This window comes from Hemiscyllium ocellatum, chromosome 16 (genome assembly GCF_020745735.1).
Source record: "Hemiscyllium ocellatum isolate sHemOce1 chromosome 16, sHemOce1.pat.X.cur, whole genome shotgun sequence".
In the NCBI taxonomy this organism is placed as follows: Eukaryota; Metazoa; Chordata; class Chondrichthyes; order Orectolobiformes; family Hemiscylliidae; genus Hemiscyllium; species Hemiscyllium ocellatum.
The window spans coordinates 45,574,747-45,599,600 of NC_083416.1; the positions used below are offsets into that span (position 1 = coordinate 45,574,747).

The 24,854-nt window shown below is 43.5% G+C and overlaps 1 protein-coding gene across 1 annotated transcript in view; it reads left to right on the top strand.

Moving 5' to 3' along the window:
* The first annotated feature begins 229 nt into the window (after nucleotides 1–229).
* The window catches only part of LOC132823399 (A disintegrin and metalloproteinase with thrombospondin motifs 2-like), a 235,926-nt gene continuing 211,301 nt past the window's right edge, over nucleotides 230–24,854 (top strand). Inside the window, exons 1-2 of the mRNA XM_060837195.1 lie at nucleotides 230–490; nucleotides 809–1,167. Coding sequence (XP_060693178.1) covers nucleotides 409–490; nucleotides 809–1,167 — 441 coding nt within the window. The 5' untranslated portion in view covers nucleotides 230–408. The remainder of the gene's footprint in view (nucleotides 491–808; nucleotides 1,168–24,854) is intronic.

Genomic DNA, 24,854 nt, shown 5'->3' on the forward strand with positions numbered 1-24,854 from the left:
CAGTGAGAGAGTACAAGGGAAACGGAATTCGCAACTTCTATCATCAGATCATTTCAAATCTTCCACTTCTTCACAGGGTCTAGATGTACACGTGGTGGAGCCAAAACTGCCTCCAATCCCAAATTGTTCTCCGTTGCAGTGCATGGCCGCAATCTGTCAATCACAGTGACTTCATGAGATACGTCCCATGCTTTCAATATTTTTCCCAACCTCCCGGCCTCCGCTCCAGTGAGACCGAGTTAAGGGCTGGCTGAGGGAGAGGGTTTCCAGGCAGCGCTGCCGGCACCGTGCCCCCCTCTGGTAGCCCGATGCTTTGGCACTGCACCAAGCCGCGGTCTTCAGTGGGCGCGCAAGTTTAAAGCCCGACCCCTCCCCAACAAGTTCCTGACACGACTTTGAAAGCGTGCAATGGATTACTTCAGCGGAACGCTGTACTTTGTCTTGTTAGCCCTGCTCGGAGCAGACGGCCTGTACCTCGCTCAGCAGACAGGTAATATTTGGGCGTCTCCACTCGCACTCCTGTTTGAGCTGCAATACTTTCAGGATGGCGAGAATCCGCTGCTTTTTTGGGGGTGGGAGGGGGTGGGGAGTAGAGATCTTAAGTTGTGTTCAGTTTGTTACAGCCAAATGCACAGTATTGATACTATCTTGCCGTGAAATTGCCTGCTTTACAAATACGATGCTAATTAAGCCTGCGGTTACGAACTTCAAAGCGACAGAATGTAAATAACTCAAGCGAACTCCTCCCAATAGTGTTAATGGCACAGCTCGTTTTGAAAGTTTACCGCTGCATCTCTATCCATTGCAGATGCACTTCTGGACAAATTAACCAACTATGAGCTGATGACTCCGAGCAGCACAGATGTACAAGGGAGATTTCTGTCCCATGCTGTCTCAGCAGCTGGAAAGAGACGCTCTAAGAGGGACATTGGGAGTTTCCAGCAAGCCGCAGCTGACGAGCGCTTGTATTACAATGTGACGGTGTTCGGGCAGCAGTTTCACCTCCGGCTCAAACTCAACTCCAGGCTGGTGGCACCTGGAGCCACGGTAGAATGGCAGGACTCGAATGGCACTCACAAGGAGCCTCTCCACGGGGACTGCGTCTACTCCGGAGATATCACTGATGTACCGGGGACTTTAGTCGCCATCAGTAACTGTGATGGACTGGTAAGCAACATTTCAACACACCTTCCACAACATTCACTCCAACACATTAACCCTTCTCCTGCAGAGACAGCGCAGAATTCTACACCTGTCACATGATTTGAAAGGGTGGTTCTCATAATTTAACCCATGATACAAGAGCTTTATATATCCTAGACAATGCAGGGAATAAAATCACAACTTATAATGGACATTTTGACTGCTTAGAATTATGCAAATTTCAGCTTCTGTCTCATAGCCGAACCTATTCAAGTTGATGGTTAATTCTAAAGTTCCTGTCTGCTACTCCCGATGTAAACATGCACACATGTCAACTTCTGTCAACACCTGGTAGTTGTGAACTCATTCAAAGATAGGATCATAAATGCCCCTGGTCAATGTGCACAAGTAAGAATGTCATTCAGTTTTAAGGCATAACGAATTCTCCATTGAATAGCCGTGAGCATGATTTGAGAAGTATTTAGCTGTCCAGCCAGTATTCTTTAAAAAATCACATTCTTTAATTCAAATAGGTTCTGACCTGCACCAAGGTGTAAAACTGACAAAATTTTGTTTTTGATTATTGATGGTCATGAACAGACTGGAAGTGGTTGATATGATGAGTTCATAACTGAAATCTAACACCTCTAGCAACATACAGATTAAACTTTGTCTATATTCTCCACAATCTTGGCATTCTTCAGAAAACATAGAGCCCAAAATTTATACATCATATTCCAGCAGAGCCCTAAACAGTGCTTTGTATTTTTTTTATTCACTCATGGGACATTGGTGTTCCTGGTTGGGCTCTCATTAATGAATGAATTAATTAATTATGGAAATAGTCTAGGTCTTGATGCATTTAGAGACAGACTGCTTCAGTAGCTGGTGCTGAACATTGTGCAGCGTTCAGTGTGCAACCTTCAGTGAACATCCCCACTTCTGACTTTATAATGGAAAGAAGGGCATTGAAGCAGCTCAAGATGGTTAGGCCCCGGACACTATCCTGATGAATTCCTGGAATTGAATCAACTGACCTCTAAAAGCCACAACCATCTTCTTTTGTGCTGGGTATGACTCCAAGCAACAGAGATTTTCCCTCCCTCACCTACTAATTCCTATCGGTTCTTGTTTTCGAGGGCTCCTTGATGCCACACTCAGTCAAATGCTGCCCTGATGTCGAGGGCTGCCTCTCTCATCTCTCCTCTGGAATTCAGTTCTTTTGTCCATGTTTGCACCAAGGCTGTAATGAGGTCAAGAGCTGAGTAGCCCTGGCGGAACCCAAACTGGGCGTCACTGAGCAAGTTATTGCTGAGCAGATGCTTCCTGATAGCACTGTTGATGACATCTTCTTTCACTTTACTGATGATTGGGATGAGACTGATGTGGCAGTAATTGGTCGGCTTGGATTTATCCTGCTCTTTTTGGACATTGTCGGCTAGGTGAGGTGTTGTAGCTGTATTGGACATCATGGCTATGGAAGTTGCTAGTTCTGGAGCACCAGTCTACAGTATTATTGCCAGAATGTTGTCAGGGCCCATAGCCTATGCAGTACCCAACACATCCAATTGTGTCTTGACATCACATGGAGTAAGGCAAAAAAGTGAGGACTACAGATGCTGGAGATTAGAGCTGAGAGTGTGGTGCTGGAAAAGCACAGCAGGTCAGACAACATGCGAGGAACAGGAGAATTGGTGTTTCGGGCAAAAGCCCTTCATCACGAATCACGTGGAGTAAGTTGAATTGATTGAGGACCGACATCTGTGATGCAGGGAATCTGTAGAGGAATCCGAGATGGATCATCCACTAGGCACTTCTGGCTGAAGATTGTTGCAAATGCTTCCACCTTATCTTTTGCACTGATGTACTAGACTCTTCCATCATTGAAGATGGGGATATTTGTAAAGCCTCCTACTCCAGTGAGTGGTTTGATTCCTCGTCACCATTCGTGACTGGGTGTGACAGGACTGCAGAGCTCAGGTCTGATCTGTTGATTGTGGGAGTGCTTAATTCTGTCTGTTATTTGCTGCTCATGCTGTTTGGCATGCAGCTTTACCAGGTTGCCAGCTTTGTTTTAGCTATGCCTAGTGGAGCTCCTGGCATGTCCTCTTGTGCCCTTCATTAACTCCTTTGTTTTGTACTTAGCAGACCTATTGAAAATGTTAAGCGTTCCAAACACTTTAGTAATTGCCTTGTCAACGTGCCCTGCCAACTTCAAGGATTTGTATCTCCACTGACATGTTTCGTCTCTTCTTGTAATTCCTCCATGATAGTACCCAGACCAGCTATCCATGTTGGTTCACCCAACGTGCATCACTTCACAATTATTCCCATTAAATCCCATCTGCTACTTAGGTACCATTTAATGATTTTGCGTTCCTGAAATTTATTAATATCCTACCATGTTGCTAAATCTTGTAACATATGCATATTTCTAAATTGCACTTTATATGTACACATGTAAGTCTCTATATATAACCAGAAAAACTGTGATCTTCACATTGATTCTTGAGTGAATTCCACTTGGGCGGAATCTTCAATCTGAAAAATATATGTTCATCACTATTCTGTTTGTACCTGGCCAATTATGCATGAAAATTGCCTCTCCTCAAAGCCTGTGATGTGCTGCGTTATATGAAATGCCCTTTGATAATCCATGTTAAAGATCTACTTCATTGCCTTTATCAAACTTTCTTTCTATCTAATTTCATCCTGTCCAGGCTCTGCTATCCTTTCCTAAAACAAAGTGGTTTTCTGCAACAGAACCTTAATCCTTATTTTATTGTGAATACCAAAGTGTTCGTTTCAGCACATCTGTCATACTTTCTGCTTCCACCAGGGCAGGTGTTTTGTTTTTGGTCTGTCTCATCATTCCTTTTGCGTGTAGGACATACCTAAATCTTCTAAGCTAATCTAAAATCATTTTTAAAAATCTTCTGATCTCCTTGTATCCTTTTTCACTTTCTCCTTATTCTCTATATCTTGCCTGACTTCCAACTGTATTCTGGTACAGACATTTGTCAAAGGTCTTTCTGTTTTGTTTTAAGATCTGTATTCTTCATTAGGCAGTGAGTTCTTGCTTTGGACATCTACCTCATCAACTCCGTCTGTTTTCTTTCTTTTTTTTTCTTTTTACTTCTGTTTTTTTTTCCTTCTTTGGAGCCTTTTGCAGAGGGTAAGTCAGCAGCTGGCATTTGGGGCCAGTGATGGCAAAGCTTCTTCAGCGACTGGTGGTGGACTTTTCAAAGTGGTGGCATTGACAAGGTAACATTTCAGAAGGGCAGCTGGAGCTGGACTCTTGGTGAGTAGCGGCCTTGCCTGGCAGCAGAACCAGGGACTCTTGGTTGCAGAAGGACTCTTGCAATTGATGGGATAGTGGTGGCAGTATGGTATGCCTGGAGCGGGTACTCCTGGTATTGTCAAGGTAGCAACAGTACTGGGAATTCCTTGTTGCAGGGCAAGTGTGTGTGTTTAGCATGGGTCCCAGTATTGGTGGTGGTGAGGTGGGCCGAGCAGCACAGATGAAGAGTGGCAACCACTACATTGGTGGGTCCAGTGCCGGTGCCAAGATGGTGAAGATGAGGAGGCAGCGCAGGTGTCACTGGTGAGTTGACTCTCTTTCAGTTATACCTTTTTATTTAAATATTTTAAATGGCACCAGATTGTGGTGACAGTTGAAGCTTTTCACCGTATTTTACTGTGTTATTCACAGTAAAATACAAGTGACAATAAATCATTCATCTTTAACTTCTTTCTTCTTTATTTGAGTGCTTTGCTCTCTGCCAAAATCCCACATTTACTGTGAATACCACTACCAGGTGGTACAAAGGTGTTTTCCTGCTTTATGACCTGATGCCATTGAAACAACCAACGGGAGCGGCACCTTTCAATCTTTGTTTTCAACCCAGTTGAAATAGATCCCTCCTCTGATCACTGAAACTGACTGTCTTCCAGTTAGATATTTTTACCAGTAATTTTCTTTGTTCCCTTTCCCTATCTACTTTCAACGTATTATCAGATGTTTCCAACTGAAAGACTTCACTTTCCCTGCTCCATTTCTCAGAATGAGATTTTAGATTAGATTAGATTATGTCCAGTGTGGAAACAGGCCCTTTGGCCCAATAAATCCACACCGACCCTTCAAAGAGCAACCGACCCAGACCCATTCCCCTTCACCTAACACTACAGGCAATTTAGCATGGCCAGTTCACCTAACCTGCACATTTTTGGGCTGTGGGAGGAAACCGGAGTACCCGGATGAAACCCACGCAGACACGGGGAGAATATTCAAACTCCTTCCCACCTCAACTGTCTGTGTGAAGTTTGCACATTCTTCCCATGTCGAGATCCACCAATTAAGGTACAGACATGTTGATTTAAGAAAGTTCTCCTGTATATATTTTTGAAATTCTTCATCATCTTTTCATTTTACATTCTCTTCTCACTGTGTGGGTAATTTGAAGTTCTGTATTCCCTTGGTGTTTGTTACATTTCACTGATATTGGCCAACAGATTTTCAACTCAATCTCTGTCTCACTATTTGGAAGTCTACAGCAGACATAGAGCAATATAACAGCTCAATTTTTGTTCCTTAACTCTAGTTAAATAGATTAAGTCTTTGAACTCCAATATATAATTCACCTGTGGAACTTTAATACTATTCTTGTTTAATGCTGTCAACATCACCATCTCCCTTCCTGCCCTCCTGAATGCATTCTTGTCTGGAATATTTAAGTATTGTTCTCACCCATGTTTAACCAAGGTCTCCTGCCTTTCCATTAATATCATCATCTCAAATTTAAATCTGCACTTGTACTTTTGCCAAGCTTATTATTGATTTTGAGGGGCTCTTGATCACCATTGACAAACACAACATAGGCAGTCCACAACTTGTACCATTTGTTTGATAGCTTATTGAATTTGTTAAGATGCAGTGGTTAGATATGATATGTCAGTTAATAAAAAGCAGGTGACCATGACTGACAGATAAGAATGCCTCATTGATCCCATGGTTGTCCTGTAAATTGGAAGAGTAAAATGGGCATTGATTTTGATGTGGTCCCTTTATCTATGTTGCTTTTGATCTTCCCTCTAGTCTGTGGAGGGGAAAACTCATAATCTTCTCCCCAGAAGTTGGTAACTTGTTTCCCAGGATCCTCCTGCTCACAAGCATCTCACCCCACCTATCACTGTTGATATACCTTACTCTGGGGCCCAGCTTTTGATGCTGTGTCAATCACCTGTCTCAACACACTTAGCTCATAACCATGGATAGCTACTCGTGATGCTAGGATGACCATTGTTTCCTTGCCCACCTCCAATTAAAGGTTAGTTTTCATTCCCTCTAAGAACTAAAATTTTGGTTTTATAAAACACTGCCTTTATAATGGGGTAGTGTGGTATCTGATAAATCTTTAACATGAGTCAGGACCTTTGCAATCCTTACAATCTTTCCATAGTTTTTGTTACTAGAGATCTGTTTATATTTGCCAAAAGCTAGTTACTGCTGTAACACTCAGGCTACACAGACAATATGAAGCTCTTGAAAAAACTCTGTTCTAAAGAGGATCCCAATTTACCACAGTCCCTTGTTTGAGAAGGAAGGCTCAGTGGTTAGCACTGATGCCTCACAGTGCTAGGGACCCGGGTTCGATTCCAGCCTTGGGTGACAGTCTATGTGGAGTTTGTACATTCTCTCCATGTCTGCATGGGTTTCCTCCGGGTAGCTGAAAATGTGTTGCTGGAAAAGCACTGCAGGTCAGGCATCATCCAAGGAGCAGGAGAATTGACGTTTCGGGCATGAGCCCTTCTTCAGGAATGAGGAAAGTGTGCCAAACGGGCTAAGATAAAAGGTAGGGAGGAGGGACTTGGGGGAGGGGTGTTGAAAATGCGATAGGTGGAAGGAGGTTAAGGTGAGGGTGATAGGATGAAGTGGGTGGGGGCAGAGAGGTCAGGAAGAAGATTGCAGGTTAGGAAGGTGGTGCTGAGTTCGAGGATTGGGACTGAAACAAGGTGGGAGGGGAAATGAGGAAATTGGAGAAATCTGAGTTCATCCCTTGTGGTTGGAGGGTTCCTAGGTGGAAGATGAGGTGCTCTTCCTCCAGCCGTCGTGTTGCTATGCTCTGGCGATGGACGAGTCCAAGGACCTGCATGTCCTTGATGGAGTGGGAGGGGGAGTTAAAGTATTGAGCCACGGGGTGGTTGGGTTGGTTGGTCTGGGTGTCCCAGAGGTGTTCTCTGAAATGTTCCGCAAGTAGACGGCCTGTCTCCCCAATATAAAGGAGGCTACGTAGGGTGCAGCGGATGCAGTAAATGATGTGTGTGGAGGTGCAGGTGAATTTGTGGCGGATATGGAAGGATCCCTTGGGGCCTTGGAGGGAAGTAAGGGGGGAGGTGTGGGTGCAAGTTTTGCATTTCTTGCGGTTGCAGGGGAAGGTGCCAGGAGTAGAGGTTGGGTTGGTGGGGGGTGTGGACCTGACGAGGGAGTCACGAAGGGAGTGGTCTTTGCGGAACGCTGATAGGGGAGGGGAGGGAAATATATCCCTGGTGGTGGGGTCCGTTTGGAGGTGGCGGAAATGACGACGGATGATATGATGTATATGGAGGTTGGTGGGGTGATAGGTGAGGACCAATGGGGTTCTGTCCTGGTGGCGATTGGAGGGGCGGGGCTCAAGGGCGGAGGAGCGGGAAGTGGAGGAGATGTGGTGGAGAGCATCGTCGATCACATCTGGGGGGAAATTGCAGTCCTTGAAGAAGGAGGCCAACTGGGCTGTTCGGTATTGGAACTGGTCCTCCTGGGAGCAGATGTGGCGGAGTGAAGGAATTGGGAATATGGGATGGTGTTTTTACAGGGGACAGGGTGGGAGGAGGTGCAGTCCAGGTAGCTGTGGGAGTCGATCGGTTTATAGTAAATGTCCGTGTTGATTCGGTTGCCCGAGATAGAAATGGAAAGGTCTAGGAAGGGGAGGGAGGAGTCTGAGACGGTCCAGGTAAATTTGAGGTCGTGGAAGGTGTTGGTAAAGTGGATGATCTGTTCAACCTCCTCGTGGGAGCACGAGGGAGTGCCAATACAGTCATCGATGTAGCGGAGGAAAAGGTGGGGGGTGGTGCCAGTATAGCTGTGGAAGATGGACTGTTCCACATATCCTACGAAGAATTCCTCCAGGGACTCTGGTTTCCTCCCACAGTTAAGATGTGAAGATTGGTCTGTAGTGTTCACAGATGTATAGGTTAGTTGCATTAGTCAGGGGTAAATATAGGCGAGGGAAAATGGGTCTAGGTGAGTTACTGTCTGGAGGGTCAGTGTGGACTTGTTGGGCTGAAGGGCCTATTTTCACACTGTAGAGATTCTATTTTATACTGTAGGGATCCTAATATCCTTATTGATTCCTCAGTTTCTTCTTAGCTAACCCATTTATTTCTAGCATATATATTTAGTTCCTTAATTTCTTAATTACACATGTAATAGTCAATGTTATTAGAATATGATCAGGCTATTGCTGAGCAGGAGCTGCTTGTTAGCCCTGTAGATGATACCTTCCATCACTTTACTGAGGATTGAGAGTAGACTGATGAGTGATAAATGGTTGGGTTGGATTTGTCTTGCTTTTTGTGTATAGGACGTATCCGGGCAACTTTCTGCATTTTCAGGTAATTTCCTGTGTTGTAGCTGTACTGGAGCAGCTTGGCTCGGGACAGGGAACATTCTAGAGCATGTCTTCATTACTATTGCCAGAATGTTGTCAGCCATTACTGCTCCGTTCTGACACATTTACATACATAATGGCTGCCATAGTTTATGCAGCAATCACAAGATTATAGCTGGCCAGCCAGTACACTAAAGGTACAATTACATTTCTCCAAACACAGTTCTTTTAATTCCAAGATATAAGTCAACCTCTGGCTATTACCCTTCCTCATGCAGACTGTCCTTTCACTTTGCAATGATGACTTCCTAGTGAAGCACAGCACACCACTTGAAATTCAGATCAGTGGTTTGTAGAAACATCTAATTCTTCTCCTATCTGTGCAACCTCCCCATCGTTCATCTGTGCCTCCCACAGTACTGTGGATTTACTTCTGGTTGTAATCATTATCGTCTGTAGAATACAGTTCTCGATTGAGTGCCATGATCCTGAGACATTCTGCACTGTCTTCCTCTTCCTCCTTGTTTGCCTGTTGGTCTCAAATCATGAATTTTCTGTCACTGTGGGGTGACTCCCTCTTGAAACATGCTATCTGTAAAACCCCCAGTTGGCCTGTAGAGCAGTGATTCCTATGGACCCTCAAGCTCAACAATTCTGAAGCTCTTTAGTAGAGCTAGTCAATTTAACCCTATCTTCCAATTTATTCCTCATTGTCTTGTGATTGTTCTCCTTCAAATATTTAACTGTTTGTTTGGTTAACAGTTAAGTCATTTTTTAGCTTTAATGTTCTTTCCCTGTAAAGTCAAACACTAAAAATCTAACTAACCATGTAAAGCACACTTCTGAAAACTAAATAGTTGCATAAACCATCCAACAAAAATCAATAAACTATATACTTTTAAGTTACTCGCATTTCTCCACACACTATGCTGACTATAATGTCATTTGAGATTTACCCTCTGTGCTATTCATATTGCATTCTCCCAATAGTTGCAGCTGCTACTTTTCATGCACTGTTTTAATCTTTGGCCTTAGTTCTCCTGATTTCATTAGGCCCTATGGCAGGGCAGAAAGGCATTTTACAGGTGCCTGTGAGTTTCAGTGTCGATGCCGTTGTATTGCACTCTGTGGTCCTTGCTAACCGAAGTCCACATCATTCTGGGTTCTGCATTATTGTCTACCATCTCTTTGAGACTAGACGGGATTGAGGTTCACAAGGAGGAGGTGTTTCCCATTTTGGAAAGTGTGAAAATAGATAAGTCCCCTGAGCCGGATTGGATTTTTCCTAGGATTCTCTGGGAGGAGATTGCAGAGCCTTTGGCTACAGGAATAGTGCCAGAAGACTGGAGGATAGCAAATGTTGTCCCCCTGATCAAGAAGAGGAATAGAGACAACCCTGATAATTTTAGACCAGTGAGCCTTACTTCGGTTGTGGGTAAAGTGTTGGAAAAGGTTATAAGAGAGAGGATTTGTAATCATCTGGAAAGGAATAATTTGATTAGGGATAGTTTTGTGAAAGGTAGGTTGTGCCTCACAAACCTTATTGAGTTCTTTGAGAAGGTGACCAAACAGGTGGATGAGGGTGAAGTGGTTGATGTGGTGTATAAGGATTTCAGTAAGGTGTTTGATAAAGTTCCCAATGGTAAACTGTGTCACAAAATGCGAAGGCATGGGATTGAGAGTGATTTAGCAGTTTGGACCAGAAATTGGCTAGCTGAAAGAAGACAGAGGTTGGTGGTTGATGGCAAATGTTCATTCTGGAGTTCAGTTACTGGTGGTGTACCGCAAGGATCTTTTTGGGGCCACTGCTGTTTGTCACTTTTATAAATGACCTGGATGAGGGAGTAGAAGGATGGGTTAGTAAATTTGCAGATGAAGCTAACGTTGGTGGAGTTGTGGATAGTGCGGAAGGATGTTGCAGGCTACAGATGGGCATAAATAAGCTGCAGAGCTGGGATGAGAAGTGGCAAATGGAGTTTAATGCGGAAAAGTGTGTGGTGATTTACTTTGCAAGGAGCAACAGCAGTGCAGAGTTCTGGGTTAATGGTAAGAGTGTTGGTAGTTTAGATGAACTGAGAGATCTTGGTGTTCATGTACATAGATCCCCGAAAGTTGCCACCCAGGTTGATAGGTTTGTTAAGAAGGCATACAGTGTGTTAGGTTTTATTGGTAGAGGGATTGAGTTTCAGAGCCATGAGGTCATGTTGCAGCTGTACAAAACTCTGGTATGGCCACCCTTGGAATATTGCGTACAGGTCTGGTTACCACATTATAGGAAGGATGTGAAAGCATGGGAAAGGATTCAGAGGAGATTTACTAGGATGTTGTCTGGTATGGAGGGAAGGTCTTATGAGAAAGGCTGAGGGACTTGAGGCTGTTTTCATTAGAGAGAAGGAGTTGAGGTGACTTCATTGAGACATTAAATAGGGTAGATTGTGAGAGCCTTTTTCGTTGGATGGTGATAGCTAGCATGAGGGGACATAGCTTTAAATTGAGGGGTGATAGATATAGGACAGATGTCAAAGGTAGTTTCTTTACTCGGAAAGTAGTAGGAGCATGGAACACCCTGCCTGCACAATAGTAGACTTGCCAATTTAAGGGGATTAAATGGTCTTTAGATAATCATTTGGATGAAAATGGAGTAGTGTACATTAGATAGGCTTCAAATTGGTTCCACAGGTTGGCACAACATCAAGGGCCGAAGGGCCTGTACTGTGTTGTTATGTTCTATCAGTTATTCACTTTCAATAATAAGGATCGGAAAAATCCTGAAAGTGGAATTAATTACTGAAACTCTGAAGTTGTGCCGAATAAATATGATGTCTGAGTGTGGTCCAATGAATTGATTTATTATGTTAGATTTTCTACAGATAAAATGGTGATGGAAATTTGAAATATTATTGCATGTAACTAGTATAGTACAATTTCTTAGTGGTTTGATCCTATAACCTGATTTAATGTGTACTTGAATGCATATATTGATTAAAACTCCTACATCATCTCATGCTTGAAACTTTTCTGAAAACTATCAAGGGGTTGTGGAGTAGATTTGGTTTTGTATTATTCCTAATGAAGGGCTTTTGCCTGAAATGTCAATTCTTTTGCTCCACGGATGCTGCCTGACCTGCTGTCCTTTTCCAGCACCACACTCTCGACTTTGGTTTTATATTAGCCTGCTTTTTGTACACCTATTTAAGAGATAGTGAGAACAAGACAGCTTTAAAGAAATCTTCATCATACTTTCAGAGAGGAAAGCGGCAGTGTGATAATGGTCAAGGTGAGAGCTATCTGGTGCTCTTGTTGCTTGGGGGTATGAGTGATGTGATCAGCAATGATACATAGAATACATATTGCAAATTTTTGCCATTATTATCCTTCTAAATAGAATCTACAGCATTATAGTTTCAAACCTCATTACAGCTTCTCTTGATACTTTCAATATGTTAATATGCTTTCAGACACAAAAGGAGCATGCTTTTTCCCTCAGGATAATTTAAGAGCTCAATAGCCTCCAAGGTGATCAAGTTAGAGCATTGAGTTAAAAAACCAGATTTGCTTGTGCTTTGTGCATTTCACCAGCTTGTGCTGGAGCAACTGTCCAGAGGTTTGTTAAGGGGCTAATTGACGCAAAAATTACCTCTTGGTGTTTATTAAAGAATGTGCAAGATAGTTTGGCGGCAGGCACTTCTCCCTATTGTTTTCTCCCAACCTGTTAATGAGCTGTTTGGCACCGAACAGATTATTTAACAAAACTATTTGTATCACCAGTCAATGGTCATTTCACTGCTGAAGCTTTGAAGAGGACTTGCTTTTTATTAATTCTTGAGGATTAGTTATCCTGGCCAACATGAAATGCCCATTTCTAATTACCCTGGAGCAAGCTGCGGTGAGCTGCTATCTTGAACCATTGGAGTTCATCTGGTTTAGTGATACCCATAGTGTCATTAGAGGATATTGGCCCAGCGATATAGATTCATGTCTGGTTGATATGTGGCTTGCATAGGCACTTGCAAGTGGTGATTGATTCCATGACACTGCTGCCTTTATTCCTCTGAATGATAGGTTTAAGAAGGTGCATCAAAGCAGCCTTCGTGACTTGCTGTAAGTGTAACTTGTAGACTACCACAGTGTATCATGAAGAAGAGAGTGAGTATTGAAAGTGAGGTGCCAGTCAAATTGGCTTATTTGTTATGAGTTTGTCAAGAGTAGCAGCTGCACCCATCCAGGAATTTGGACGGTAATATGATGACAGGCATTTGCAGTTCAGGAGGTACATTTTCTTGCTGCAAAATTCCTAGCATTTTATTGGCCACAGTATTTATAGAGTCCTGATGAAGGGCTTTTGCCCGAAACTTAGATTTTCCTGCTCCTCTGATGCTGCCTGACCGGTTCTGCTTTTTCAGCACCACTCTAGTCTAGACTCTGATTTCCAGCATCTGCAGTCCTCACTTTTGCCACAGTATTTATAGATCCAGTTCAGTTTCTGGTCAATGATAACTTCCCTGCCCCAGAACGTCAATAGGGGATTTAACATCATAATTTCAATGAAAGTCAAGGGGAGACTTTTATCCTCTCTTGTTGGAAGTGGTAACTGCCTGACACTTGTGTGGCAGAATTTTACATTGAAGCCCAAGAGTGCATACAGATCAGGCCTTGATTCATGATAGTGGACTGCTCTAGTATCTGAGGAATTGTAGATACAACTGAACACTGCAAACAGGTCAAAGATCTCCAGGTCAGACCTTTTTTGAATGGAGGAAAGATCTCTTCAAGCAGCTTGTTTGGACCTTGGATATTATCTTAGGAACTCCTACAGTGATGTCCTGGGACTGAGGCGATTGATTTCCTTTTGTGCCAGGTGTAATGCCAACCCCCGGAGCTTTCCCAATGATTCCGATTTTACTAAGACTTCTTGATGCCACAACCCTTCAAAGTCTGCTTTGATACCCAGCGCAGTCACTCATTTGTGTCTCTGATATTCATCTGTGTTGCCCATGTTTGGAACAATGTTGTGACATTAATTGGAGCTCGGTGGCCCTGTCCGATGAAATATATCAGGAGTTTCCAGGACAGTTTGAATGTTAATAGCGCTGAATATGTTTTGATATTCTGGAAATTATTGGAGGACCTAACCTAAAGGTTAAATACTGTTCGCTTGGACAGCATAGAGTTACCTAGAGAAAGAGATATTTGGGTCATGGATATCTTGCTATTGATTTCCCCTAACTTTGCAGAAGGAATGTGAGAAGGACAGGAGAGCATCAGTGTGATATCAATTGCTGGAAGGAGGGGGGAAGCAAGAGATGTGCTGCTTTGCCTGATGGGTACAGAACATCCCTCCACCAGCAGGACCTCCAGTGCTGCACCTCCGAACCTCTGCCTTCTCAATTCAGCAGGTCTGACACCATCTGTGGAGAGAGGATAAGAGTTAACGTTTTGAGTCTAGTCTGACTCTTCAGAACTGAAAGGTGTCTGAAATTTTGCTTCCTATACTTTTTGACAGAGCAGAAGCAAGAGGGCACATGGTAGAAAGACCCAGAGCAAAACACAAAGGAGTTGTTAATAGTGGCAAAAGAGAAGATGAGGTGCAAAATGGGTGTGAATTAAGGTTTGAAAAGGAGAGATCTGTTTACTGAGAGCAAAGTAAAGATACAAACATCACACTGTGGGGGTAGAATACAAGAAAAATAGACAACAAACATCATATGGGAGAAAGTGAGGACTGCAGATGCTGGAGATCAGAGCTGAAAATGTGTTGCTGGAAAAGCGCAGCAGGTCAGGCAGCATCCAAGGAGCAGGAGAATCGATGTTTCGGGAATGAGCCCTTTTTCAGGAATGAGGAGAGTGTGCCAAGCAGGCTAAGATAAAAGGTAGGGAGGAGGGACTTGGGGGAGGGATGTTGGAAATGCGATAGGTGGAAGGAGGTTAAGGTGAGGGTGATCGGCCGGGGTGGGGGTGGGGGCAGAGAGGTCAGGAAGAAGATTGCAGGTTAGGAAGGTGGTGCTGAGTTCGAGGGTTGGGACTGAGACAAGGTGGGGGAGGGGAAATGAGGAAACTGGAGAAATCTGAGTTCATCCCTAGTGGTTGGAGGGTTCCTAGGTGGAAGATGAGGCGCTCTTCCTCCAGCCGCCCATATTCCCAATTCCTTCGTCTCCGCCGCATCTGCTCCCAGGAGGACCAGTTCCAATACTGAACAACCCAGATGGCCTCCTTCTTCAAAGACCGCAATTTCCCCCCAGACGTGATCGACGATGCTCTCCACCACATCTCCTCCGCCCTTGAACCTCACCCCTCCAATCGCCACCAGGACAGAACCCCACTGGCCCTCACCTACCACCCCACCAACCTCCATATACATCATATCATCCGTCGTCATTTCCACCACCTCCAAACAGACCCAACCACCAGGGATATATTTCCCGCCCCTCCCCTATCTGCATTCCGAAAAGACCACTCCCTCCGTGACTCCCTCGTCAGGTCTACACCCCCCACCAACCCAACCTCCACTCCTGGCACCTTCCCCTGCAACTGCAAGAAATGCAAACTTGCGCCCACACCTCCCCCCTTACTTCCCTCCAAGGCCCCAAGGGATTCTTCCATATCTGCCACAAATTCACCTGCACCTCCACACACATCATTTACTGCACCCGATATGGACTCCTCTATATTGGGGAGACAGACTGCCTACTTGCGGAACGTTTCAGGAAACACCTCTGGGACACCCGGACCAACAAACCCAACCACCCCGTGGCTCAACACTTCAACTCTCCCTCCCACTCCACCAAGGACATATAGGTCCTTGGACTCGTCCATTGCCAAACCATAGCAACACGACGGCTGGAGGAAGAGCGCCTCATCTTCCACCTAGGAACCCTCCAACCACAAGGGATGAACTCGGATTTCTCTAGTTTCATTTCCCCTTCCCCCCCACCTTGTCTCAGTCCCAACTCCCGAACTCAGCACCACCTTCCTAACCTGCAATCTTCTTCCTGACCTCTCCACCCCACCCCACTCCGGCCTATCACCCTCATCTTAACCTCCTTCCACCTATCGCATTGCCAATGCCCCTCCTCCCTACCTTTTATCTTAGCCTGCTTGGCGCACACTCCTCATTCCTGAAGAAGGGCTCATGCCCGAAACGTCAATACTCCTGCTCCTTGGATGTTGCCTGACCTGCTGTGCTTTTCCAGCAACACATTTTCAACAAACATCATATGGCCAGTCGTAGTAATCAGTGTTCGGAGGAGGGTCCCTCAGCCTGAAATATTTAACCCTGATTTCTCTTCACAGATGCTGCCAGACCTACTGAACTTTGCGTTATTTCTGATTTACAACATGGTCGGCATGGACAGGTTGGACCGAAGGGTCTGTTTCCGTGCTGTACAACTCCTGATTCTATGACTGTATCTGCAGTTCTTCTGGTTTTATTGTATGGTCAGTTTCTGAAGTGATAGAATTCAATATTGCGGTCTCAAGGTTGTAAAGTGTCTGAGCGGAAACTGAGGTTTCATTCTTTGAACTTGTGTAAATTGGAATATTACAGCAAAACCAAGTCAAAAGTGCTCATATGAGGGCAAGATGGCTTATTTAAATGGCAGGCAAATAGGTCAGGATCATTCTGATGAACAAGGCAAAGCAGTCATCCAGTTAGCATTTGGTTTTGCCAATATAAAGGAGACTGCATTGTGAACAGTGAACAAGTTCTAGCCATATAACAAAAACAGAAATTACTGGTGAACTGCAGCACATCTATCAGCATCTGTTCCAAAGGAACAGCTCATGACTTGAAACGTTAACTCTGTTTGTTTATCCACAGATGCTGCCAGATCTGAGCTTCCCAGCAATTTGTTTTGTTTGTTTCAGATCTCCAGCATCCACAGATCTTTTGTTTTATTCAAATTAAGTAATCAATATTTAGGACCAGATTTGATTAAGTTAGGCTACGTTCAGATTAGAATACCTACCGTGTGAAAACAGGCCATTTGGCCCACCAACTCCACATTGACCCTCTGAAGACTAACCCACCCAGATCCAATTCCCTCTGACTCATGCACCAAACACTATGGGCAGTTTAACATGGCCAATCCGCCTGACCTGCACATTGTTGGTTTTCCCCCACAATCCAGAGCACCCAGAGGAAACCCATGCACACAGGGGAAGAAAGTGCAAACTCCACGCACAGTCGCCTGAGGCTGGAATTGAACCTGGGTCCCTGGTTCTGTGAGGCTGCAGTGCTAACCACTGAACCACTGTGCTGCCCCATTGCATGCTAAAGCCAAACTGACATTTTGCAAATGCTTCCATGGCACTATGGCTTATTTGACTGAAGCACCTGTCCAGCAAACAACATTTTGAGTTTGAATCTTAAAGGTGAACATAAGAACTCGGAGCAGGAGTAAACCATCTGGCCCTTCGAGCCTGCTCTGCCATTCAATAAGATCATGGCTGATCTTTTCCTGGCCTCAGCTCCACATACCCGCCCTCTCACCCTATCCATTAATTCCTTTATTGTTAGCTTTAAAAACATTTACTGAAGTAGCGTCAACTACTTCACTGGGCAGGGAATTCCACTGGTTTACAACCCTCTGGGTAAAGAAGTTCCTTCTCAATTCAGTCCTAAATCTGGTCCCCCTAATCTTGAAGCTATGCTGTCTTGTCCTAGTTTCACTTGCCAATGGAAACTTCCTCTCTACTTCTATCTTATGTATTCCTTTCATAATTTTATATGTTTCTATAAGATCCCCCTCAATCTTCTAAATTCCAATGAATATAATCCCAATCTACTCCGTTTCTCCTCATAAGCCAACCTGCTCAACTCCAGAATCAACCTAGTTAACCTCCTCTGTACCCCCACTTGTGTCAGTACAACCTTTCTCAAGTTGCTAGTTCTTCCTTGATGGTGGATTCAAGCATCTTTCCCACTACAGAACTTAAGCTAACTGGTCTATAATTGCCCATCTTTTGTCTACCTCCCTTTTTAAACAGTGGTGTCACATTTGGTATTTTCCAATCTGCTGAAACTGCCCCAGAGTCCAGCCAATTTCTCCCACCATCTCTTTTAATACTCTGGGATGCATCTCATCAGGGCCAGGAGACTTGTCTATCCTTAGCTCCATTAGCTTGCCCAACACTACCTCTTCCATAATAATGATTGTTTCCAGGTCCTCACCTACCTTCGTCTCTTTTTCAATTCTTGGCATGTTATTAGTGTCGTTGTGGTTCTGTTCGCTGAGCTGGGAATTTGTGTTGCAGACGTTTCGTCCCCTGTCTAGGTGATATCCTCAGTGCTTGGGAGCCTCCTGTGAAGCACTTCTGTGATGTTTCCTCCAGCATTCACAGGAGGCTCCTAAGCACTGAGGATGTCACCTAGACAGGGGATGAAACGTCTATAACACAAATTCCCAGCTCGGTGAACAGAACCACAACAACGAGCACCCGAACTACAAATCTTCTCACATGTTATTAGTGTCCTCCACTGTGAAGACAGATACAAAATATCTATTCAATGCCTCAGCCATTTCATCATATCCCATAATTAAATGTTCCTTCTCATTGTCAAAAGGACCAATGTTTACTTTAGCCATTCTTTCGTTTCATATATTTATAGAAATTTTTGCTATTTGTCTTACTATTCCATGCTAGCTTTTTTTCATGTTCTATCTTTCTTTTCTTTATAGCTCTTTTTGTGGCTTTCAGTTGACCTTTTAAAGCTTTCCCAATTTTCTAATTTCCTGATGTTCTTGGCCACTTTGTATGCTTCTCTTTCAAGTTGATAGCCTCCCTTAGGCACCCATGGCAGATTACCCCTTTTCTTACAGTCCTTCCTCTTCACTGAAATATACTTTTGTTCAGCACTTTGGAAAATTGTTTTGAAAGTCTTCCACTGCTCGTAAACTGTTCCACCATAAAGTCTTTGTTTCCAGTCTACTTTAGCCAACTCCTCTCTTCTTCTTCTATTAAAGTCTCCCTTGTTTAAGCACAGGACCGTGGTATTGGATTTTATCTTCACACTCTCCATCTGTATTCTAAATCAAACTATACTGTGATCACTCCTTTCAAAAGGTTCCCTAATTATGAGGTCATTAATTATTCCTGTCTCATCACACAGGACCAGATCTAGGATTGCTTGATCCCCCTTGTTGTTTCCATTACATACCGTTCAAGAAAACCATCACGGATACACTCAACAAACTCATCCTCAAGGCTACCCGATCAAGCTGGTTCATCCATTCGACATGTAGATTAAAATCCCCCATGATAATTGCCATACTAATTTTACAGGCATTAGTTATGTCTTTGTCTATTACCCACCCCACTGTGATGTTATTATTTGGTGGCTTATAGACTATGCCCATCAGTGACTTTGTCTACTTAGAATTTCTAATTTCCATTCAAATGGATTCAACCTTATTCTCCAAAGCTATATCATCTCTCAGCACTGCACTGATGTCATCCTTGAATATCAGAGCTACACCACCTCCCTAATCTTCCTGTCTGTCCTTCCGAATAGTGTGAAACCGTGGGATATTTAATTCCCAGTTGTGACTGTCCTGTAGCCATGTGTCTGTAATGGCTACTAAATCATATTCATTTGTGATGATTTGTGCCTTTATGTAGTTTTCATACCCTCATGATTTCCAACATCTATAATATCTCCTGAGTCATCCTTCCTTTTTACTTTTAGAATTAAAATTCCTACCATGTGGAAACAGGCCCTTTGGCCCAACAAGTCCAAACCAACTCTCCAAAGAGTAACCCATCCAGACCCATTCCTTACCCTATATTTACCCCTGACTAACACACCTAGCTTACACATCCCTGACCACTACGGGCAATTTACCACGGCCAATTCACCTGATCTGCACATCTTTGTGATTGTGGAAGGAAACCGGAACACCCGGAGGAAACCCATGCAGACACGGGGAGAATGTGCAAACTCCACACAGACAGCCGCTCGAGGCTGGAATTGAACCCAGGTCCCTGATGCTGTGAGGCAGCAGTGCTAACCAGTGAGCCACTGGACCGCCCATCTTTCATAGTCTGCCTTATATGTGAACCCTCCTACACACATGCTAATCTGTGCTTACCTTTTTATGTAACATCATACTTCCTGTTGATTTCCCTTTCCCTTCCTCCGACTCACTAGTTTAAAGTCCAAGTGACCGCCCTATTTATCCTTTTCGCTAGAACACTGGTTCCAGATCAGTTCAGGTGGAAACTGTCCCATTGGTACAGATTCCTCTGGTTCTGAAACTGATGCCAATGCCCCATGACATGGAACCCCTCTTTCCCACATCACTCCCTTAGCCACATGTTTACTTCTCTAATTTTTGTATCCCTAAGCTAATTTGCATGTGGCTCAGTTAGTAATCCGGAGATTATGACCCTTGAAGACCCGTTCTTCAATTTCGTTCCTAGTGCTAGATAATCCCCAAACAGAGCCTCCTTCCTAGCCTTGCCTATGTTGTTTGTCACAATGTGAACCACAACACTGGATCCTCCTCCACCCACTCCAATATCCAGGTTAGAGATGTCCTGCACCCCGGCACCGGGCAGGCAACACACCATGTGGGCCTCCCGATCCGGCTTGCAACAAATGCTGTCTATCTTCCTAATTATAGAATCCCCTATAATGGCCTTCTGCACCAAGGTGCCATGGTCAGCTGGTTCATCCTCCCACAACCCTTTTCCTCATCCACAATGGGAGCAAGAATCTCATACCTGCTGAATCAGGTCAAAAGCTAAGTCTCCTCCATTCCTGAACTCAGGATCCCCCTACCTGTCTCACTTGCAATTACACCCTGTTGTACCTAATCACTAACTGAATTTGAATTACTTGATCTACCAGATGTGACTGCCTCCTGAAACAAAGCGTCCAGATAACTCTTCCCCCTCCCGGATGTGCCACGGCGTTTGAAGTTCAGATTCCAGATCATCAACTCTGAGTGGGAGTTCCTCCAGCAAGCAACACTTGCTGCAGATGTGGTTACTGCAGTTCATAATGGGATCAGCCAGCTACCACATCATATGGCTACAGCACATCACATGCCCAGCCATCTCTACTTAGTTAATTTATTAATCTATATAAATTTGAGTTAATTAATCTCTAATACTTCTCTGTCATGCTTTTTTTTCAAATAATAAATTAAAAAAGAATTTTTTTTTACCAATCACATAATAAAAAAGAAATATAAAAGCCCTATTTTTTATCAACACACTACAGTCTTTCTTTTAGTTCGAGGAGGAGGGCAGGTGGGAAACACTACGCGTGTAGTGTCTCAGGTTCAGTCGCTGCCCAAATATATCAGTTCACTCACCTTTCCAGAGTGCAATTTGACTGCTCCCACTCAGCTCCTCGCTCTCTCCACTCCTGCAGTTGCTGCAAATAGAGGCCACTAACTCTCGAGGTAAGTCCTTTTGGAGGGAACTATACCTTCCCAGCAGCCCCCTGGTCCTTGCTCTCACTGCTCCAGCTGCTACTTGTGCCTTTCCATTATTTCAGAACTTCATGTGGTGTAATGGGAGCACCTCTAACACTGGGGCAGAGGTCTGCCATAACATATCCAAACAGGATAATTAAAAACACTTATAAAATTAAATCTTGCATAATTAGCATAGCATCCACATAAAGACCTGTTTTCAATTAAAAGAATGCCCAGAGCTTTTAAAAATCAGAGATTTAAAGGGAAATTGTAAAGGGCTCATAAATGTTGAGCAAAGGTAGTTTATTATTGAGCGTAGCATTTAATAATCTTGTATAGGTAATGCTGCCTGAAATGGAGCTAGACAAAAAAATGAACTGCAGATGCTGGAATCCAAAGTTGACAAGCAGAAGGCTGAAAGAACACAGCAAGCCAGGCAACATTAGGAGCTAGAGAAACTGATGTTTCAGTTATAACCTTTCAGGAATGGTTCTAGTAGGTTTATTAAAGGTAAAGAGCATGCATAATGACAGAACTTTGACTTTTCATCTTCAACAAAGTCGACATGAAGCATGGATACCACATGGTAACTGAAATCAGCATTTTGAATCCCTTGTTGGTTACCCTCCTGCATCTAGTCATTCTCCACTAATATTGGCATGAACACACCTGGACAGGGTTATTTCTGCCATAGAGAAAAACACCCAGAACAACAACAATGCAATCCTTGTAATCAATCAATTCAATATTAAGTTTGTTCACTATTTGAAACAGTTCTACAAATTTTGCAGATGCACATTTGGCTATCAATTGGAGTTAAATAATAATTAATAATTGGATGAATGGATAGTTTTAATTACTAATTTGTGAATTTCATTGCTGGAATTCAGGGTAAACACTAAGGTGATAAGATATATTCATTTAAGACCTTAATAGTCTCAGTGCTTCTTAATCTGAATCCATCATTATTGCAGATGAAACTTGATTGGACTGCCTCTGTTAATGGTGGTATTCAAATTACATCAAGTATAGCCATTAGAAATTGGATGTTTAACCTTGTGAGCACTCTACTCCACACGTTGCTCCATTAACCTTATTGGCCGTAACATTGTTAGGTTTCACTGAAGAGTGTGGTGTGTTGTTTCCAGTTAAATAAGTGAAAAAACTGGGTCTTGTACCTTGAGCTGATGAGTAGTTACAGTGCAGTGGATCTGTGTTGAAAGCTAAGTTTTTAAAAAAAAATTTTATCAAAAAAGGTGAAGCAATTTAGATGAGTGTATATTTTAAGCTCAGTAATGGGAGTATTTTGAGGCGATTGCTGGGAGGAATCTTTCCTATTTTAAACACAAATTGAAATGTTTATGGATATTATGTATAATGTTTAACTCAGTTGTTTTAACGTGGCCAACCCCAGTCAAAGCTAGTGTGGATCAAATAGCTTTCTTTTTGAGCTGCAAACTCTGCTTCTCCTTACTCAGGAATCAGGTGATGATCTGGCCCATTTAGCACGCTAGAGGCAAGAAGTGAGGAATCTGGTTTAGGGTAATCTTAGCTGACATTATAAAATAATTCCTGGGCATGCATTGTCAGCAGGCAGAGTGATTTGCAGCCTGTGCTATAATTCTCTGGTCTTGCACTCTTGTAACTGATTTTAGCAGGTCATGGGTTCAAGTCCCATTCCAGAGTCTCTACCACATAGTACAGCACAGCTTTGCAGCTCTGACTTCACTGCTGGAGTCCTGCAATGGTGTAAGTGCCATCTATTAGAGGAATTCATATTTGGAAGGTTAATATCAAAAGATCAGCTATTTATTTATTAGAGGCTAGTACATCAATTCTAGTGGAACAAATAATGGTCAGCTTTTCATCTGAAGTGATTAATTGAAAGGATAGATGACCAGATTTTAACCTTTTTATTGCAGAGATGTTAAGTTCGACAAAGGGTTTTATGTTTCTGAAACATTATGACATTGAGGATAGATTGAGAATGTTTCTACTTGGAGGGATGAGCAAAATTAGAGGCCATCAATAGAAGAAATTCACTAAGAAATCTTTGGGAATTCAGAAGAAACTTATTTACCCAGAGAATGATTTAAAATTGTAGAAATTGCTACATAGGGTGTAGTTGAGGCAGTTAATTTGGCTGCATTGGAAGGAAAGCTGGATAAATATGTAGATAAGAAGCAAGTAGAGAGTACGCATGGTTAGCTGTGCTGCCACACAGTGCCAGGGACCTGGATTCGATTCCAGCATTTGGTGACAGTCTGTGTGGAGTTTGCAAAATATCCCTGTGTTTGTGTGGGTTAGCCATGGGAAATGTGGGGTTAATGCTAAGGGTGGGGGCCTGGGTCTGGCTGGGATGATCTTCCGAGGGTCAGCGCAGATTTGATTGGCCGACTGGCCTGCTACTGCTGTGTAAGCGTTCTGTGATTATGCAGATATTCACTGAATTGGATGAGGAAGGTGAGTGGAGGCTGGTTGCCTGACTCTATGTAATACCATGAGCTGAGTTTTCAGATCGTCCACCCAGCAGAAACCAGACATTGGTATCCTACTATATTTGGCACATAATTCACCAGTCTGCTCCTGCTGTGAGTGCTTAATGGGCTATTTCACTCAGTGACTAGTCTGACCCATTTAATCAGGTCCAATTTAAAGTGCCACTCAGAGCCATTCCATACACAAAACTAGCCTAAGCTGTTGCTGCTCTGACTCTCCCTGTGCTGGGGTCTCTACTCAGAAATTATGGTGGTCTGGAGTTAGCAGGCTACCTATGGGCATTTGTGCTTTCACCCTGCTGGCTGTTCTGAAGTTGATGAAGAGTCGAAAAGTATGGCGCTAGAAAAGTACAGCAGTTCAGGCAGCATCCAAGGAACAGAAGAATCGATGTTTTGGGCAAAAGCCTTTCATCAATTTCTACTAGTCCCTGAAGAGTTAAGGCAACTCGACACCCTTGTGCTAGTAACATCAACCTCATTAACTTTTATTATCAAGAGTAAAATGAAGGAAAATATTCCCAAAATTGGACTGGGTACACATGGCAGCTGATGTTCACAGGCGCTGTATTAGCTTGGTTGATTAAAAGCACAGAATGTGTAAGAAAGGCTTGCATTAGGAACCTTCTCAAATGTTAGTCTGTGATAAAGCCTCACTCATTCATCCTTAGGAGCTCTTAGTAAAAGATTGCAGGATCACCTAACAAGCAGTTTGTCGCATCATATTTAAAGAAGATCTCACCTCCCTTAGGTTAAGCAGGTAGTTTTTACAGCTTCTTGGTGTGCCTTTGCGGTTACTTTTTCTGCCTACTTTGCCTCCTTTTTATTGTTGACAGGGTGTGGAGCGTGAACCAGCAGCACATGGACTGCACTCATTCAAGAAGACAGTTCACCACCATCTTCTTATGGGAATGGGCAATAAATGCTGGGCAACCAGCGATGCCCACGTCCCATCATAAAAATATAAACTGCTCCTGATGTTATGTATGAGAACAACATACATAAGCAAGCCAGTAGCAGTGGTTTCCTGCCAGTAGCAGTGGTGAACTCTCCCTCTTTATGGTCATTTAAGCGGGCATTGGATAAGCATATGGAGGTTATTGGGCTAGTGTAGGTTAGGTAGGCTTTGGTCGGCACAACATCGAGGG